We start from the raw sequence: 20,674 nt of genomic DNA, 5'->3' as shown, positions 1-20,674 counted from the left end.
GCATAAAATAAATAATTAAAAAGCTCCACGACTCGTGAGATTGGAGCATCAGATTTTATTTCTAGAGCTCAGACATAGAAAATTCTAAGCAAAACAAATTTAAAAAAGCATATATTTAAAAACAATTTAATTTTCAATGGCACGCATTTATATTTTTCTGAGAGCTTTAATGAATAAAAGAGGCACTGAACCTTAAAAAAATCTATTGCTTGGTGAAAACAACTTTTTCTATATATTTCAGTTTAATTTTACGGCCGGGAGAAGACGACAGAAAAGCGTTTAAGGACGCGGTTCCTGCTTTCTCGGCGGAAGCCTTATGAAAGCGCCCTCGTCGTCGTCTGCGCTGCTGAGAGAGTTTTTCGCCCTCGGCCTGGCGTCGGCTCTTTTCAGCATACGCGACTCCTCGCAATTATTTACTCGCCAGCTTAGTGCAGCACGTGATTCCGCGAAATGCAAGTCGCCCCCTTTTGCACGCATACATAATAATGATTATGCCGGGGATCCAGCGAGCGCACTTTTGCACGTGAATGGAAAAGCCCCGCTGGCTGGGCTGGCAATGGCATTGATTTTACGAAACCAGAGGGAACCTCATGTCATCCACCCACAGCGCGCGCGGCTCCGACCGAGTGTGTAAAGTGACACACACGAAAAACACGCGTATAAATCAGGCACCTGCTGCAGCGCCACTTGGATATTCCCACGCGACGACACGGGAAAAAGAACCTAGAATAAATTAGCTTGTTTTTTCGAGCGGGACACAACTCATCGCTATTTTTGACGGTTCCTGTCATTTTTATGCTGATTTACATCCCGAAAGCTATCCGAGGATTGTCGAAAGTCGAAAGGCACTCTATTTGAATTGATGCTGGAAGGAATTGTTATAGGATTTCTCATCCTGTTGCTTAAGCTATACAATGATTCGAGAGTTGAAAAGTTAAAAAGTCGGTTGAATGTTTTACTATGATTAGAAAATATTGAAAGCTTAATAAGAGTAAAATGAACAGTCTAAATGATAATAAAACTAATTTAAGTGCAACTATTTGGTCCGGCAAAGATTAGAAGCTCAGAAAAAGTCGACAATCTAAATAATAGTAATATGAAACAGTTGAACTTCCTCTCTTCCCGTCAAAATACTCCATCCAACCAGAAAATTATTTTTGTTGGTGAAAATATAAATATCATGCGGAAGATGCATGGGTGCGTTCAAACATTTCTCCCCGCGGTGCATTTAATCCTCTAGCTTCCGGGGGCATAAATAAATTCAAACAATAACTCAGCGGCAACGCCCTCGTGCATAATTTCGCCCCCCAGAGCGCGAATAAAAGGATGAAAACACACATAGACGCCCCCTTTAATTTTTCACGCCGTAATGAGAGGTTCCACGCGAGAGAGTTGTAATTCACTTCGGAATCGAAAGGATTGTCAAACTCACACGCTTCCTGCTTTCTCCCCAACTCCAGGGAAAGAAGAGTTCCCATTATCATTTTTACTATCGCATCGGGGGGTTGATTTTACGAGCCTTTCCCTTTCGTCGCTCAAACGAAGCAGAAAAAAGAGACCTTTTCGATTCCGTCTAGATGATGAGATCGGCCCGGGAAAGAGAGAGAGAGAGAAAGAGAGAGAAAGAGAGAGAAAGAGATTCTCCTAAAATCGATTTGCCTCGGCGATTGCTTCATTAGAGTCTTTTTGCTTGCGACATGGAAAAATAATGCAGCCTGGCAAATGCATTAAATAAAATGCTCTCGCGGCTGGCTGTGGCTGGGTTGACGACCGACCGGACGCAAAGCAGCGAGCGCAGAGTAAACACTTCTTGTGCCCTACCGTCTAGCTGTCTGCCTCGAGTACGATTATCCAATTAGACGTACTACCACAAACCGGAAACGAGATTTGCTCTTGCTGGTTTCTCGCCGACAAACACTTGTGAACTCAATTATGTTCAATACAGCCAATTTGTTAAGGCCAAGCTAAACCAATCAGTTAAAGTTAAAAACTTTATGATTCGAGATTCTTAGACAATATTTTTTCCCCAGCATGCCCAAACTCCCCTTTTGATCATTAGATTGACAAAAAATGAGGATGTATATAAATAGCTTTTGTTCCTTAAGATTTGGCAGCTCTGATACTTCTTTTTTGAGCATTATAAAACAAAAAAGAAATAAGAAGATTTTTAAACTTAATGTTGTTGAATTGGATAACCTACTCATGGTTTCGACTTTGAACTTAATTCTTTTTTCCTCCAGTAATTTAAATGTTAAGGGAAAGATTTTGCAAAAAAATGAGCCTGTAAAGCTAAAATATAAAACTTTGAACCTGTCGAATAATCAACTCCAAATGATTCCGATGATAATTTCTCTCCATTAAAATTCATTTGGGGGCTGAACAGGAATTTATAATAATATTTTGATTTTGGGAAAACAATGATTTTTTGAAGAATTGGAAAAGGCAGCGGAGTCCAGATGTGCGATAAAATTGGTTCCCACTGCGCAGATCCAAGATGGCGTCTGGATGTGGGAAACAAAAAGCTCTGTTTGGATTCCCGTACGAGTGTCAAGAGTTTGTTTTTACGATCCAAAAGACACAATTAGTAAAAGAAATGCAAATTGTGTCACAATATTGATGAAAGCTTGGTTCTTTTCGCGCATTTTCACGTGACCATTTTTCGCGCCATACTTCACCGGACGCCATAACTGCGCGTCGCACGAATCTGGCCCCCGCTGGAAAAAGGTTTATTTTTGTAATAGGGAAAAATCGTTGTTGTTTTAAATGAAATACTCATTTCAAATTCATTATTTCGTATATAGGAGGCATACTAGGAAAAATAGAAACGTGTGTATAGCTTTGAGCGTCGCCCATATTTGATTTCTGCACATTATTTATAGCGTGTGATTGGAATAGTTTCCCACTTTTCCAAACGACACACATACAGCTTTCATAAGTTACAGCTGTTCCACACATCCATCCATTTGTCCTCGGAACGGTTGAATTGTTCTAACCCAGTTTGCTCAATCATTAATACAACCCGCCCCAGTTATAACTGCGAGCCGAGCGTGAGTGTGTGTGTATATATACTCTCGCTGCTGAAAAAACAATACGAAGAGCTACGAACTTTCCAGGATAGTTGGTTGCACTTTGCACACTGGCCTGATTTTTAGCTGGCCAGGGGATGTCAAGCGCGTGCAGCCAGGGGCTGCTCCGGAATCAGGTCATGAGAGTAGCACGTGCACCATCAGCGGGTGTGCGCAATCAAAGCATCTCTCGATTTCGCTGCCGCACTCGCCGTAAATGCATCTCTTTGTCCTCTCGTGTGCAATCTCACCGTTGCTCCGCTGACTGCTATTGCCTGCTACATGCTGACGAGACGCTAATAACAGCATCCAAGCTCGTTTCACGTTACTTCGTGTAACTTAATTTTACATATGAGTTTTAGTGTAAGTTATGAACACGTTATTTCCATTCTGAATTAGGTTTTAGTTTGAAATTTCATATTTCTCATTCATTTAAAAAAAATACATGATGGAACTCAAATATCATAGTGTTTCATAATTTTTAAAATGTTTTTACCTTTAATTTTGATGTAATTTATTTAACATGAACATTGTCTCTAAACATTTATGTGATTAATATACATTTTTCCATGTCCATGATTTATTTTAGTAAACGATTTTAAATAATTTGATACATCAATAACAATAACTCAATTTTTAACTGTTTTACTTTATGTCAAAATTATGTACGTTCTCTTAAAATTGATATGTATTGTAAATTCTTGAAAAATAATTGTTACCATGCGATGAAAATTAAGAAAGAGCTCAAATTTTCCCAGTTTGCCGTTTAGATTTGCGAGAAAATCGGCTCCAAAGTTTACATGCTAATCACTGTCTCCTCTCTGAAAATCATGACTTAAATCTCCAGATGATAAATATCCCTCATAGTTTGCACACCGTTGGATAAATCGAGACGAAGATGAATAAAAAATTAAGAGACAAACGTTTTTTTTTTAATTCGGAAACCCTTGAAATATCCAGCTGCTAATTGTATCAATCAATTTAAGTTAATTAAATTGTTGCCCCTTGAAATATACCAGAAATGACCATATTTTAGTTTAATTCAATTGCCAGTGGAGTTTGGAAATGAAATTCCCGTGGTGCCCTTAAAGTTTTTATTAGGATTTTGGGCCAACTTTGTCAATTACCAGAGTGCAAAGTTTAAAGCCAATATGCAGCGACTAACTTGTCGTTGTCTGCGAGCAATTTGGCCTTTTGTGTGTTGTGACGCGGTCGAACGCTCTTTGCTCGTCGCACACAGGGTGTAATGACGATAACGGCGCCTTGCCGTGCCGCACTTTGTGGCCGCGGGAACACGTGTACCATGCAAACTTTATTCCTCGCTCTCTCTCTCTCTCTCGGCCGGCCGAGCAGTATAAGTTTAGGAGGACGCGTGTGTGCGGCACTTTCGGGCCTCGAGTTGCTATAGAAACGGCGCGCTTTCTGCAATATGATGAGCCGCGCGGTGATGATGATGGCCAAGCCGACGCCGCCCGCGCTACCTGTTGTAGATCAATATGGGTAACTCTTGTCAGCCAGGTCAAAATAGCTAAGTGTGTATGAGAGCGGAGGGGCCGTAATGGAGACGTTCACCGAGCCGCAGACATCCTCGATTGAGCTGTTAAGTTAAGACCCTCTTTCCGAAGCTCTACACGCTTGCAGCCTTGTATAAACACGTTTCACCATGCAGATAAAATTAATCAAATTGCACGTATGGATGCACAATTTCCTGGTACTGACAATGAGATAAAATCCAATTTAGTTTCAACACGGTTAACTGATGCAGAGTTTATTCGAGGACTTTTCAAATTCACCGGGATTTCTAAAGGTGCTGAAACTGTTGCTTAATTAATTTAAATGAAGAATGCTGATATTATTTATTTAAAATAAGATTTAAAAGTGTTTAATGAAGTACACCAAACATAATTTGAACATTTTAGGACTACAAAAACAGCATAAAAGGTTTTTGCGTAAATAAAATATTTTTAATCCTTGCTTGAAGAAGAATTTTCGAACCTTTTACCCGACAAATAATTTTTAAAATGGAATTTAAAGAGGAATGATACTGGAAAAGCCTGGAAAATGCTTGTTGCCAATGCATAAACTCATCCCTTAGGATTCAGTTAAAGCCTAAATTGACCTAAGGAGCGCTGTAATTGTTTGAGAAAATTGGCTGGAAAGTTAGCGTGCTTTTCAAATGGTAATGGCTGTCTCCTTACTTGAAATCCGATTTAATTTCAAAACCAAGAGTTTCCCCAATAAGTGGCATACACCGTTGAACAGATCTCGACGAGAGGAATCGGAATATGCCAAGAAAATATATTCAAGTACTGTAAATTTTGGAGAAAATTGGCAAAATTTAAATTTTTATTGTAGGAAGGTCATTTTTATTAATTCAAATTGTTGAACAAATTGTTTATCGGTCAATTGTTTAAGGCATCCAACAATTTAAATAATTTTCAATTGTTGCCTAGTATCATTCCACTTTAATCGGGTCAAGCAATATCCGATAAATGTGAAAAACAATAGTTTCATTTAATTTGATGGTTGTATTATTTCTTTGTTGCAGTCCAAGACTGGAAACACCGAGGTCGACGTTGATTTGGATCACCTGCTAGACATGGACGACGACAATCAAAGAAGAAAACATTTACAGGTGAGTGCCTTCCTCCTTCTCCTCCAGCCCGCACCCTGCCAATAAAAATGACTCACGCTTTACCGGCGAGTGACTCACCGACGGAGCGTTTTTCCCGCTCTTGCGGAAAGGACCGATTTATCAGACTTTCGCCCTCGACGCCGCTCGAAACTGGAAGAGCGCGCTCGAAACTCGTGCATGCAAAAAAGCTGCCATGCAAATTGCCCAAAAAAGTGGGTTGCCTTCCACTTGGACGAGTTTTCTCAGCAAAAAAAAAAACCACGGTGCGCAATTTAATTTTCCACCCTTGCTGCATCGGATCAATCTCTCTGACGGCAAATCGAATCTCGCGCGTAATTGGACGTGATTTTTATATTTTTTGCTCTCCATCTTTGCTCTGGGGAATGATTATTTTTCATTCGTCGCCTGCGTTTCCGACGTGTGCATGTAAACAATGACGGGAAGAATTTCTCAAGCAGCAGCAGCTGTTGCCGTTTTTTTTTTACTCATCATCTTTCAACAAATAGCTGCTGCATAAAAACCGTGATTGCTGCTTCTTTTCACATCGATTCTCTTCTCAGCGGGAATCTGTTGCACGGCAATGCAGAAGAAACTCAAGAGATGCGTTGGTTTTAAGAGTATTACGTTTCAGAAATTGAGGAAACTGCGCTGAAGCGTCTGAATTTATTTTTACGGGAGAAAACTCATTAAAATTATTGAATGGCTCAGCTCTACTTGGATTGATTTTAATATAAATTTAAATTTCATAGAATTATCTGGTTGCGTAATTCTTTCCTTTTTTATTTCGTAAAATTGTCTAAGAAAAAATATTAGAAGCTGTAAATCCTGTCTTGTGAGCAAATTAAATAAAGGGAACATCTTTCTGGATTTGAAATTGTGGGATATAGAGGGTAAAGTTGCCTGATGCAGTGATCGTAAAGAAGCCAGACGCTATCAACCTAAAATATCAAAATACAGATTTGGAAGCCAGGCTGGAATAAAGCGGGCTGATCCCGCAGGAAAAGAGGCTTTGCTCGAAACGGGCCGGCTCTGTTCCTGTGAGACCGAGCCGAGAATTTGGGGCGAGTTGCGAGAGGGAGCAGCGAAATCCAGAGGAGCCGCAGAGTCGGTCGGATGTGGCTCGCAAGCGTCGCCGGGTCGATACTGGCCCGCCCGACACCAGTCCGCACTCGCCGAAAGACGCGCACCGAAACCCAGGCGCAAATTTGCCTCAGTTCAAATATTTGGATGAGACCACGGAGGGTAAAGGTCAGGGTCTAAGGTCTAAAGTCTAGTAGAAAGCGTAAATCTAAATTTTCGATTAATTTTACAACATTTTATTCAAAATATTTAATCATTTCAAATTTTCTGGACACTTTCTGGGTTACTTTTTTATTTTATTAATATGATGAGATTAACACTACCCAAAAAATTTAATAGGAGGATAAGATGGAGATCTCATTTTCCTGAGCAGAAAGCGTTGAGTAATCCAAATGAATTGGAAAAGAAGAAGATAAATTTGCATGCTCTGACAGCAAAAGTTTTTGCGCGCAGCTGGGAAAAAGAGAAATATCACAAACTTGACAGATACATACCTCAAGGCGAATCTTTTCTTTTCATCTCTCGCCGCGCAAGGAATGAAAACAAAAAAAAGAATGAGAACAAAGTATCGCGGCAAGATGAGGGTGAAAAATGCTCTAAAGTTCTGTTTTTACAAGTTTCTTTGAAAAAGTGGATTAAACCAAGCGGCTCGACAATGATTTTCACCCACGACACATGTCAAGCGACGTGGAAGAGCTCGAGTGCGCTGCTGAATCGTAACACAAATTATGCTTCAAGCTTCACACTCTCTGCTTAACGCAGAGAATTCAGGATTTCAACCCGAAGGAATTGTTGAATCTTCTCAACACATGAATGTATAAAAGGTCGAAAAGGGCGTCAAATTTAATTTTGTAGAATTACATGACATTTAAGCGTCATTAGCAATTTGCCAAGACTAAAAAACACAATTAAAAAAGGAATGATACTGGAAAAGCCTGGAAAATGCTTGTTGCCAATGCATAAACTCGTTCCTTAGGATTCAGTTAAAGCCTAAATTGACCTAAGAAGCGCTGTATTTTTCGAGAAAATTGGCTGGAAAGTTACCGTGCTTTTCAAATGGTAATGGCTGTCTCCTTACTTGAAATCCAATTTAATTTCAAAACCAAGAGTTTCCCCAATAAGTGGCATACACCGTTGGACAGATCTCGACGAGAGGAATCGAAATATGTCAAGAAAATATGTTCAAGCACTGTAAATTTTGGAGAAAATTGGCAAAATTCGAAATTTTATTGTAGGAAGGTCCATTTTATTATTGCAAATTGTTGAACAAATTGTTAATAGATCAATTGTTTATGGCATCCAACAATTTAAATAATTTTCAATTATTGCCCAGTATCATTCCACTTTAAATGTAAACTATCTAAAATTATTCAAATTGTTGGCTACAATGAGCGGTTGATGCAACTGTTAGATTTACTGGGCTATCCAGCTCAATTTTGGCTTGGACTGAATTTTAGAGATTGGTTCGTGTTTCTGCACTGGAAACAAGAAATTTCCGGGGTTATGCAGCATTAATCCGCTGTAAATTTATTAGGTTTGCGATCTGGCTTGATGAAATATAAATTTTTAAACCACATAATTATTTTCTTTACAAAGCATCACCTTCAGAAGAAAATGCAGTGTTATATTCTTTTCCACTTTGGAGCATGTGCATGGCGACCTAATTGCGGCGAGTGTGAATGCACATTATGCAGGCGCGCTTTTTCATAATATGTATAGCAGCGCGCGCGCGGTCTATGCATCAGGCACAGCTAGAGCAGAGTGGAACGAACAAAGTTTGCCCCAGTTGGGAGCGGCCACGCGCGAGCACTACCCCCGAAAGTAGGCTACCCATCCCGGCGACCCACTAACCCCTCCGTGCTCTATACCTTCGCCCCTGCAAACGCTGCATTCAGCCACCCTGCGCCACTGCAAGAAGTGACACGCGCGCGTGTCATCCATTCCCGTAGTTAACTATATTTTTCTGCACTCTTAATGATTAATTTTTCTCTTGTCAGAGCGAGCAATGAAGGGAAGAAAAATTAGGTAACTGCATCTTGGCAGTACTTGAAGATGACTTTATTTGTTGTGGGGCAACAATGAACAGGAAAAAACATTTTGAATTTATTATTTGCGAAATTTATTTCAGCAAAGTGCGACAGTTTATTTTGTCAAGTTTATAAAAAAACAATGATTTACTTCTGGCAAAATAAAATCGTGTTTTTCAATTAGGAGACAGTGCTTGCCGCTTGATTTGGAGCTGGTCATCTCTAAAATTTAAACAACGGCCTGGGAAAAATAACCTTTTTCCCAATTTTTATTTTTTTAATATCATAATACAGGAATGACTTTTCACATTTTTTTATTACAAATTCACTTTAAACGTTGTTTAATTAATCACAAAATTTCTGCCTGTTTTGGAGCACTTTTATTGCAAACACTTTATTTTCTAATTTAAAAACAAATGACATTTTCTCTGTACAATTTGAAACAGCATTGTTACACGATCATATTGTCCTTAACTAGCCATCCTAAAAAGTAGTTACAATAAAAAAGGCGGCTTGTGTGCCGATGCCAAAATGCTGAACAGCGCAGTTTTTATTTCCTTTGTAAAAAAGTGCTTGCCTGGCACAAAGCTTGTCCTTTCAAATTTATACGCGGCTTTTTCTCGCCGGAATTCACATAATTAAGTTTTTGCCGGAGTCGTTTTTGCCCCGCACTGCGCGAGTGTATCGATTCGCCTTTCACGCGTCGTGATTGACAGACAGGGCGTAATCGAATCAGCCCCGTCGACCGCCGAATTTGATTGAGTTTAAACACGGCAATCGATGCAAATACCCCTAATTGAGATGAATGATGCGCGCACAGGTTTTCCTCTGGGTTTCTAAGTTGGTTTTTAATCTTTAATTTAATTTGGGAACTTAGTGATCAAATTCACTGTAGATTATCAGAATTGAAGAAAGACTATCTAAATAGATTATTTATTATTGATTTCATTGTTGATCGTCAGCCTTTAAATAAATTAGGAATACATCATTCTAGAGTAGACATATATAATTTATAAAAAATGGGCTCTAAATCAATGTTCATCAAATTAATAAAATAAATTAAAATAACATATTTTTAAATTAAAAAAATATTTGTTCTGAAATTAAATCTTTAATGGTTTAAATTTTACGTGAAATTACATTATGGCAGCCTTTTTCCTGAAGCAGGAATGATCTTAACTCACCCTGTCAGCGCAGAAAAAAATTAACAATGGTATGCAGCTAGATTTACAGCCTGTCGGCCGGGCGAGGAATTCCGCGAAACTGACGTCGAGACAGACGGGGTGAGGGGCAATTAACTCGAGCCGCCCTTCAAACCCTCCCTCGAGTGCTTGACCCAAATACTTCTTTTTATGGGGCCGATCAGCTGCACAAATTCCTGCCGGTGGCTATAATTGCGTCTGCAATCATATATATCATGGCTGCTGCCTCCGGCGTGCAAATTCAATTACGGCGCCAACCCCAGCCTTTCTGCCTCGGGACGCAGCTTGCGAAATCGGCAGAAATTGGGCGTCTTTTTTCACTGGTGGTTAAAAGGGACATTTTTGTGTACCCATCATTTGCAGAATATGAATGGCTCTGCATTTCCACCAAAGGAATTAACAAACTAACTAAGAATTAAAATGCAGGCTGAATTAAAGCCTCTCTACCTTGAAGCTCTAAACAAAATAAATTTTTATTTTTCCTTTCCTCGCTGTTGGGGGAAGAAAATGCGCAAATTATGACGTGGATCTGTTCGATCCAAGCTTGGAAACTTTTTTTATAAACGAAAAGCTATGATGTCAGCAGGGACTGGAAACTTTTTACGGTAACGATTTCCCGTCTTATCAATTCCACCCTCAATTTTTAACTTCCCAAAATGCTGGATAATGAAGAAAATTCAAAGATTTCATTCTAAATGGGAATAAATAAAAAAGAAATAAAACATTCCATTTATGAATAAATTACCAGCTTTTTTACAAGTTGCTAATTGACGTCGGAAGCGGTTAGGCTTGCTGATTTTCTCTTTGATAAGTCCCACATGTCGTGCAGGCTTTCGATATTATGTTAGGCTAGGAAGTTTCTTTTTGCGACGCGATTAGAACCCCGCGAGTGTTTGCGTTCGGTCGTTCGCCCGCTCGCCTGCGCATTAATTGGAGCGGGCCTAATTCTTGAATGCCAGCCAGAAGATTTCGCTCGTCCGCGAGACGAGCAAAATGATAACTCTAGGGTTACCAACCCCACAAACACACCAGAAAAAAATTATTTTATCTTTTTAACAATGGAAAACTATTTTTTTTAATAAAAAGCACGAATTTCCTTCTTCAACTGCTTCAGTTTATTTATAAACCCACTCAAAAGTGTGATATTTCTGAAATTTAACACGTTCCTCTTATGTGTCTGTAACTCAGACTGCTGCAGTTTATCTGCAAAATCTATTCTCGCTCGTAAAAATGCACACTACTATTATTGCCAAGGACGGTTGGCAGCCTTAACAATGGCGGAAAGTCCAGTCATCGTGCTGGCAATGAGGCGAAATAATTTTGGCACCCAAGATCGCAGCGGGACACGTCCAAAAATAGCGGCGCCCGTCTTGGAATCAAAGCTCGCGCGCATCCCAGCAGCAGCAGAGAAAGAGAAAGAAAGGAAATAATTGCACGCAGCGCCGACGAACTCGATTTTCCATTTGTTTTGTTTCGGTTCGTCGTCTGGCCGGCGGAAAACAAGGTCACGGGCTTTTCCCTCGGCGCTCTCGACGGATCAATCGGCTCCGAGCTGGAAAAGCGGATTGCACCAAGGACGAGTTTATTTCGTCTTTCTTTCCTCCTCCTTTTCATTCGATTGAAGCAAAAAATGGTGAATAGCCAGAGCTTATTGTTAGAGTCGAGCGTATAAATCTGACGCACACGTGTGCTTCAAAATAATGCTCTTCTCAGTCCCAATCGGCAAAGATTTTGTATAGTATTTACTGCGAATCAGCAGGGCAACTGCCCCATGCAATAAAATAAAATAAATAATTTTAAATCTCTGGCTGGCGTTTTGTTTCAGATTTATAAATTTTAGAATGACCCAGTGTGCTGATTTTTCTAAGCCACATTAAATAAAAATTTATACTTTCCCTGCCCCAGTACATTATTTTATCTTATTACCAAAACCATTGGATTTTTCTTCACATATAATTATCTAAGAAAGGGTAACCAACCAAAAATTTATTTAATGAATAGTGCATACATATTGTTGAACATCGTAAAATTTGAATATTTTGAATTTTGTTATTTTTCAATTATAAAATCATAAATAAATTCAATAAAAATATCAATTTTCAAACAAAAGTAAATAAACAATATATACTTAGTAAAAAATTTACAATATATTACAGTAATAATAAATTATTGATTTGAGTTGAAGCTACAATTCGTCCTGGTCCCGGCAAAATTGCGTAACTTTCATTAACCAAACGCGAATTTCCTTGTTGCAAGAAAAGGTCAACAATCAATTCGACAATGAAAATTTGGATGTTTGTTGAACGTTGCGCAATTTTGCCAGGACCAGGACGAATTATATAATTTTTAAAAGCTGCTAAATATAGCTAAAAAATAAAATATCTAAAAATTATTTGATCCAGAACATTAATAACCTGATTTATTGATAAACTTGCCACATCCGATGTGCAACTTGCGTCACCGACACCAAAATTTACGAGCAATTGTGCAAAGCAGCAGTAAACAACACGTATCACGTGAGAGCAGAAATAAAAATAAAAAAAATACGCGCTTCCGGCTCTGCTCGGCCGGCGGCGGAAACCTGCAGCCACCGAGCGAGTCGAATTGATGCCGGCTCATGTGCATTATTATATTGCTCTATTTTGCGGCAAAAGATTTCGCTTTCGTCCCGTGTGTGTGTGTGCGGTGGATCGTTTATTCTCGGCGCGAGGGCCTCAAATAAACACGGGTGGCCCAACAATCGACTCGTTTGCTTCTCGCGGCGGCCATCATGCTAAGTGGTGTTTGGCACGCTGGCAAATGGTTCCGTCTGATGCATCAATTCGGGCGAAAAGGGGGAAACACTTCATTCCGACGCGCAGCAGATTTGTCACAAGTTAGAGGCGAATAAAAAATTTACTGCCTGAAAACAACTAGTGACGACTAGTTTAAATTTAGTTGAACTAATTTATCACAAACGGATTTTTTAATGAGTTAAAAGAAAAGAAGTCGAAAAAGTACAATTTGTTTGTGAACAGGCAACAAAAGAAAATCCAAATTGCCACTTTGAGCTCCCAGTGGAAGAGTTTAAAATATTTGCACAGTTTTCTATCTTTGAAAATATTGGATATTGGCAACTCTTATTAAAAAAATGAATTTTGCCATTCATTCCAAACAAATTTCGTATTTTTTTTCATTTAGAGGCAGTTTATTTGATCTGGAAGGGCTTGTCCAGCGCTAATAAATGACTTTCATCGCTCTACATCGTTTCCGAAAATCACGCAAAGCCGCTGTCGACCCGGCGGCGGCACAGAAAAGAAGCAGCAATTGCAATCGATTATCCTCCCTTCAAAGAATCGGCAGCCGAGTGTGAATCAAACAAGTGAATTTTCCTCGGACAAAACACGCTTGGCTAGCTCGGGACAAGCCCGGCGCTAATGCATTCGCGGAAATCGGCGCAGATTGATAGACAATTTTTTGGGGAAAAGTAGAGCTTTCGTCGGTTTATTTTTACAACGTGAGTTGGCGGGTGCGGGCAGCAGAGGAAACCAGTTAGGTCTGCCGTCAGTACTAAAGCGTGACTTCTTGTTACAGGAAATCCTGGTAGATGCCAAGAAATCTCCACTGGATGTCAAGGTTGGTATATCAACACTAGTTTTAGTTTAATTAATTACTGAGTGAGTTAGGCCCACGCTCACTTCTGCTCTTTCCAATTATCTTTCCGTTCTGGTTGTTAGTTATTAGCCCTTAGAGATTTTTAAATAATAACGAGATTTGAAAAATATAAATCTTAAAAGGGAAACACCATACGAATATATGTAATCTTAATTTCAATTACTACTTTTTTCTTCATATGGTCTGGTCCGTTTTAAATAGTAACAAAATGAGTAAAAATCACCCCATTAATTTATATTTTATCTTGACTCTACTACTAAAAGCATTGAAAACCCTTTGAAATTGTTTCAAATAAACATTGATATTTATTTTAAATGTTTTGAATTTGCAAAATGACAAAACTTTGGCAAAAAAACATAATTTTAAGAAAATATGTGCATTATTTTACTAAAAATTAAATAAGTTTAAATTAAAAATATAAACTATATTTTTATGAAAATTGCCATCAAAATATTTGCACCCTTCTCTCAAAACAGCCATTAATGTGCTGTTGTCTGCGTTGTTGTCGTTGCTCAAGCACTCTCCTTCGCATCCGATCCGTTTACACGCGCATCGCACTGCTCTCGTGTCCGCGCTCGTCACTCTAGTGGCGCAATTCGCAAGCCGACACTCTGCTGTCTGCACCGCACTCTCTCACAGGACAGAAAACAGATGCAGAGCGCGAGTGGGCAGCCTCGTTAATTGATCGGCCCGTCCGCGGTTGTTCTTGTTTTTTTTTTCTGCGGAAAGTACGTGCTAAACTAGATTTAATCAACATCTCAAATGAACAGAAAAAGGCGGCTGATGTATTTTTACTAGTAACTTGCGGTGGAAAATAAATTTCTATTTTTTCTCGATTTCTTTTAATTTGAAAAAAATCTGTGTTAAAAATCAAAGTAAAAAACAGCCCCTTGAACCTGTCTACGAATCAACGTGAAATTTAAAATAAAATAAATAATACAATTTTCATTCAGGACATCTTTTCCGAAGAATTAAAAACAGTTATTTTAATATTTCTGCTATTTTGAGGACTGTATCGAGTGAAAAAGAAAAAACAAATAAATCTGTTCTCAAATTCCCTAATCATTCTCAAAATATTTTTTCATGGTTTAATGGTTAATGATGTATAAATTTTATTTCTAATATTCTTAAAATACATTTTATTCAACTCTTTTAACGTTTCATGAGTGCAATATAAAATTTTAAAACCTTTATAAAATTCTGAAGCTCATTTATTTGAGTAAATAGAGAGACCCAGATAAAAGTCATGACAAATTTAAATTTCAACCCCTGAAAGAAAAAACCCATTTCCTCTTTCTATCCCAAGTTTCTCTTGCTCCAACTTAGTTGAAGGCGAAAGTGGGGCATTAACTCAGTGTTTCTCGCTAATTGAATAAACTCTAACGCTTTGTTTCCCTTTGCAGAAATTCGTGGAGGATTTGCTGGAGCGCGCCAAAACGCTTTGAGCGCCGACGCAGCGTCGTGGATAAGAAAATTTGGCGCGAGAAGAAGGCGGAGGAGCTAAATTGTGCACGCGAGACGTCTTCTTCTTCTTCAAACGTCCCCCGCCGCGCTCGATTTGGGCAACAAAATTTATCAAGAGAACGAGAGAGCAGAGAGAGAAAGAGAGCATTTTCCGAGAGCAGCGTACGAGTGTGATTGCAGCGAAAGTGAATTATTTTTTTTTGTCATTCATTCGTGCTTTGGACCCAGTTTAGTTGTCTTAGAGTGCTGCGACTTTGGTTCACGACAAACGAAATCCGCCGCTTCGACAGGGGATGCACGCAGCCCAGACGGAAAGTAAATTAAATAAATGCATTCCAAGAGATGAATAATAATAATTGCCGCCGCGTGCATTCTCCGGAACGGCGGATTTTTATTTTAACAAATAATAATGCTACAAAACTGTATACTAATTTTGTGTCATTTTCATTCATTTTTTTGTAAATAGACTGACTCTTTTCCTTGTGTACCAACGTTTTTCCAGAATTCCCCACACACCCCGTTTTTCTACATCATATTATATGATTAACATTAAAACTGATCTGAGCAATAGTACGTTAATTTTCGCAGTAAACCGTAGTGATTTCCTTCGATATCGGCGTGTGAGATGATTTGTGGAGGGATTTTGTATTTTGGTAAAGATGCGAATATTTGATGTGTGCAATTTGTAATTTAATATCTGTATCATGAGAGACAACCAAGCAGACGAGCACTCTGGAAAGAATTTGTTCATATTGTTTCTTAGGGAAATTGTCAACTACTTTTGTTGTAGTGATCTCAAACGAAGCAGAAACAAATAATGTTTTATTAAATGATACAAATACAGCGAGTTTTAGGGACTTCATTTCGGATTCTGTAGTTGGAACCGATGTCGGTAGATGGCGTTGAAAGTATCAAATTTCGACCAATTAATCAAGACAGTTCTCCTCTCAGATTTTTCGGTAACGGCAAAAACTTAAAAATTGTTGGGATGTTGTTGGAAATGACGAGTTATTGTTGTTTGTTAAAATGGAAACAAAATTTGGTGACCTAAACGGCGACAGATATATAGTTAGTTGTTTTTCTAAACTCGTGACTTTTTAAAAGAGAGAGAGGAGTGCTTGTGATTATATTGAATGTGCATAATTAAAACAAAACAAAAATACTAGTTGCTAGATCGAAGAAATGCCTCTTTATGAAGGATCAACACCAACAATCAACTCTGCCACTTACGGACAAACGGAGAAACAAATCATTTTGACTTCATAATCAGGTGCCAAAAACTGCTGTCCCTTTTGAAATTAAAATCGCGTGTTTGCACAACTTTCGGCAAGACCCGAGGAAATTTCTGGCGTTTGTAACCTGGAAAAATTTCACAGCCAGGTTGATTTTCTGTTGGATTATCGACCTTTGAGCGCACAACACTGGGGTGCGTGTTTTGAGCGAATGCAGTTTTTCTATATGCTTTTGAAACTTATATTCCTTTTTTGTTTAATTCGTAAGGTTTATTGATTTTTACTTTTTAAGATTATATAGAATCAAACAATGAACACGCAAGGAGTAATTACTGTGTAAATGTATGTCTTTGTGAAGATTAAATATAGAGTGATGATAAATAATAAGTATTAAATTAATTTCATTTTTCAAGCCAACACATATAATTATACCCATTTATAATTGAATCCTAATTAAGATTAAAAAAATTTAGGACAAAATTTGATTGGGGAAAATTTTCCAAATCATATTTAATAAATCCCTGTGCTTTGCTTAAACAATGGAATGAAACCGCACAGTAGCTCGGTAAACATCAATTTAGTTTCATCAAGAAAATTTGGAAGTTTAATTTAAAAATAAATAGATAACCACACAATCTGTCTTTAAAATGTTTTATAACTGAAATCTTTCACTATTTTGGAATTAAGAAAAATGAAACCTCAGATGCATGAACTTACAATTAGTTTTAAATTTATTTATTACACTTTTACATTTTGTAACGCAATAGCAAGCTACTTCGCCAGTTAGCCAACTATCAAAATTTAAATATATATATCTGCAAATAAATTTTCTTCGAATTTACTAATACGAATACCATTCAAGTTAGTCGTTAAAATCGAGCAGTTTATATTTTCTAGGAGTTAACTCGGCCGATGAGGACAGAAAACGCGAGGGCCAGCTTCTGAAGAAAAATGCAACTCTACAACCTAAATGTACACAGAGCGGTGGATACAAAGCGAAAATCAATTAACATTAAGTAAAAATATGAACACATGACTGACTGATTTACGTAAACATTTTCCAGGTTCAACTCATTCTCAAATCAGCATTTTGTAATATAATATATAGAATCTCTCCCAGCTCTCGTTCTAGAAACTACGGTTATGCAGCACAGCTAAACTCGGGAGCTGAGACGGTTGCATAACTGCCAAGGCGTTCGCCGCTTTCCATGACAATTTCATTCACTCTTTTCACATTTTTCCTCTCTAGCTAAATACGTAGATTTTGCTACACTAATTATTATTTTTTCTCTTGTTTTATTGAAGTATTATTTGTGCACAAGTCCCTCTGCAACGAGACGAGCTGTGTAGGAATATTTTGCTTCTCGCAGTTTTAGAAAGTGTGAAACAAAATTTGAAATGCACTTTGATATGGCTGCAGATGAAATAAATGTGAGATTGTGAAATATTCTGTGAAAGTAGGATTCTCGTTGTGTAAATAAGAATTGACATACAACAATTAATGCATGTGATTTTGTCAGGGGAGGAGTAATTCTTAGTTTCTCACAATACATTTGACGGCATAAGTTACATTGATAGCTGTATGTTTTTAAATAGATTTTAAATTACAAAAAATATATCCTCGTGTTTGATTCAGATAATTTGAAATTAATTGCTTTCAATTGTGACATTTTAATCTGAATTAATTGAAAATGCTTATTACAATTCCTTGCTTTTGTAATAGAAGTGCCCTAAGCCGAGACTAGATGACGACACTGTAAAAATAGAAAAGATTTTCGTCAGTGTTACGTGGATCAACGTTGGTGTAGTGGATTCAAACGAGTAATTTCAGGATTGCTCTACTGGGAGTCCGTGGAGCTGCCAGTAGATGGCACCGTTTGTAGATCTCAAGCATTTTTGTGCTTCACCAAATGATTGTGTATGACAAAGTTTGGTATCGTGTTTCTAATACATGAAATGATGATTAAAATATTTAATTCGTAAATATCATAAGAAAAAATAAACCAAAAACATTTCAACAATGGCTTCATCTCCATCTTAAATAATGAAATTTTTGTTCATGCTCCAATTCAGGTGTATTCAAATGAGCACGAAACATGAAATAAAACGAGAGCATTTTATAAGCTCCTGTCAAAATAAACAAAAGTGTAATAATTTTGGTTTAAGCCCTCCATATTTAAAAAAACTAAAATCAACATTTTTTCCCTTTCCGAAACGCAATTTTTTTAGTGGTATAAGTTGCAACTCATTAAAGATATTTGTTATCAAGAATATTTTTTGAAAATAGTACGAAATATTTTTATAGATCAGATCCAATATTGATTTTTGTGAGGTAAAATTTTAAATTTTGAAGGATTCAGAGATCTTAAAGAGTGATAAGTGGAAAAAAGGTCGGACACACGCCTTTTCCTTCCTGAAGAACCGAAAATGGTACATGCCTCTGGTAAGTCGCTTACAATCTTGCTACCGTTGAGCAGAAAACCGATTGTTTGGTTTCTACTTACAGCTAAAAAGTTGGTCAATCAATTTGTCACTACCAACATTTAAGGAAAAGTTCATTTGAACTGAGTTAATTGCGTATTAAAATACGGAAATGGAGAAAGTATTGAAAATTCATTGCTTAGAAATACTTGACGCTGATTGGCTGGCGCAACACGTATTTCAGCAGCTTTCGAGGTTATTCAGCTAGTTTTTACACGTGTTGTACATTGCGCGGGACCTTTGCTGCTATCTCCGATTTACAATTAAATTGGTTTATATCCACTTTTGATATGACTGCAGCGATAAATCGATAGACCAAAATTTAGCTGCAAGTAAACAGCAAACTATCGGTTTTGTTCTCATTGGTAGCAGAATAGTAAGCGAAAAACTAGAAGGCATTAAACATGAGGTTCTTATGGAAGTAAAATACGTTCTTATTCAATTTTTCTCTTTTAAAAGTCTAAAGAAAGAATTTCGGAAGTATTCTCATAAATCGAAATGTATAACACTGACGATAAAAGCCTCCCTCGCCCCTTCAACAAAAGCATTAATTTTACAGGTGGTGCCATCTAGCATCAGCTTCTTAAGACAACCCCCCTCATATCTTGCGGCTGTTATGCTTGCTGACGTGCCTCATGGTCTCCTCAGGATTCCAGGCGAATCCGCCGCCGTTTTCGATGGTTCCCGCGAGGCTCCACTTGGAGGGCAGATGGTAGCGGGAAGCACCCACCAACGAGTCCTTGCCGCCGAGCAAGGGGAAGGAAGAGGGGGTTGTCCTGATTGGCTGCGGATTCCACGGTGCGCGTTGCGTGCTTGTGGTCGTGGCGGGGGGAGCGGTGGTGGGGCGGCTCCACGCGGGAGCCACCACCGGCGGCGGGAGCGTGGGCTGGCTGCGCGGCGCCGGCCAAGCGATGCGGTGGTGGTGCACGGCCCACGAGGGCACCTCCACCCGCGGCACCCCCTGCGGCGTGTCCGGCGGCGTCCACTTCCAGGACGGCTGTGGCACCGGCGGCACCACGGGAGCCAGCGCCCGCCGCGTCTGCGCCTCGCTGCGGCTGTACAGCGGGAAGATGCGCTCGTCGCGCAGAGGGCAACGGCCCCGGTCGCTCACGTCCAGGTACTCGCCGAACTCGCACGTCGGACGCCGGCACCGCCCATCGCCGATGCAACTGTTGGACAGGAGAATAGGATTAAAATAAGAATTTGATTAAAAAATCATCTAACTAAAAATATTAATATAATCGTTCACACCGTGGAAATTTTGCCCTTTTTGTGACTGCGTTGTGTTGGCAATCTCAGCAGTTTCGTGTTCTGTTCTGGTGATGTCAGAATTGCGTTGAGTTCGTGTGTAATGAATTGATTTCGGCCAATATTACCATCGGCAAGTAAAGCTATTTATTAAAAAATCAACAGTTCCAGACGATCCAATTTTCCGCGGCATAAATGAAATGAGCTAGTTGATTTCGATCAAAACTTCTTTAATCTTAGATAAATGTTGTTATATTTCAAGGCTATTATGCACTAGTTGTATTGATATAATTCAGTAAATGAAAACATACAGTTTCTGCTCTAAAAAAAATGTCAAGACCTAGGCTATGATCTAAATAATAATAATTCGCAAGAAAACGTGTTAGCAGGTAACGAAGTGGAATTAGAGGACACACAAACACTCACTGAAGTAATCTTGTTAACAGTCAGTCAGTTCTCGCTCGCTATACCAAGTGTAATTACTCTCACAACCCTTCTACTCTAGTGAAAACTCAAGTATTCACCATTATTTAATGTAATGAAAATCAGCGGGGTCCAGATTGGCGATAAAATTTGTTCCCACTGC

General features: G+C 38.7%; 2 protein-coding genes across 2 annotated transcripts in view; one reads left to right on the top strand and one right to left on the bottom strand.

The window, feature by feature from the left end:
• The window catches only part of LOC135938740 (protein phosphatase 1 regulatory subunit 14C), a 57,176-nt gene extending 40,430 nt beyond the window's left edge, over positions 1 to 16,746 (top strand). Inside the window, exons 3-5 of the mRNA XM_065482637.1 lie at positions 5,614 to 5,700; positions 13,583 to 13,624; positions 15,067 to 16,746. Of these exons, the coding sequence (XP_065338709.1) occupies positions 5,614 to 5,700; positions 13,583 to 13,624; positions 15,067 to 15,108 (171 nt within the window). The 3' untranslated portion in view covers positions 15,109 to 16,746. The remainder of the gene's footprint in view (positions 1 to 5,613; positions 5,701 to 13,582; positions 13,625 to 15,066) is intronic.
• A 321-nt stretch (positions 16,747 to 17,067) lies between these two features.
• Positions 17,068 to 20,674, bottom strand: part of LOC135939636 (uncharacterized) — a 99,239-nt gene continuing 95,632 nt past the window's right edge. Inside the window, exon 6 of the mRNA XM_065484117.1 lies at positions 17,068 to 20,009. Coding sequence (XP_065340189.1) covers positions 19,439 to 20,009 — 571 coding nt within the window. The 3' untranslated portion in view covers positions 17,068 to 19,438. The remainder of the gene's footprint in view (positions 20,010 to 20,674) is intronic.

The sequence above is a fragment of the Cloeon dipterum genome, chromosome 3 (genome assembly GCF_949628265.1).
Source record: "Cloeon dipterum chromosome 3, ieCloDipt1.1, whole genome shotgun sequence".
NCBI lineage: Eukaryota > Metazoa > Arthropoda > Insecta > Ephemeroptera > Baetidae > Cloeon > Cloeon dipterum.
The sequence above is the reverse complement of the archived record's forward strand: the minus strand, read 5'-3'. Positions and strand labels throughout refer to the sequence as shown.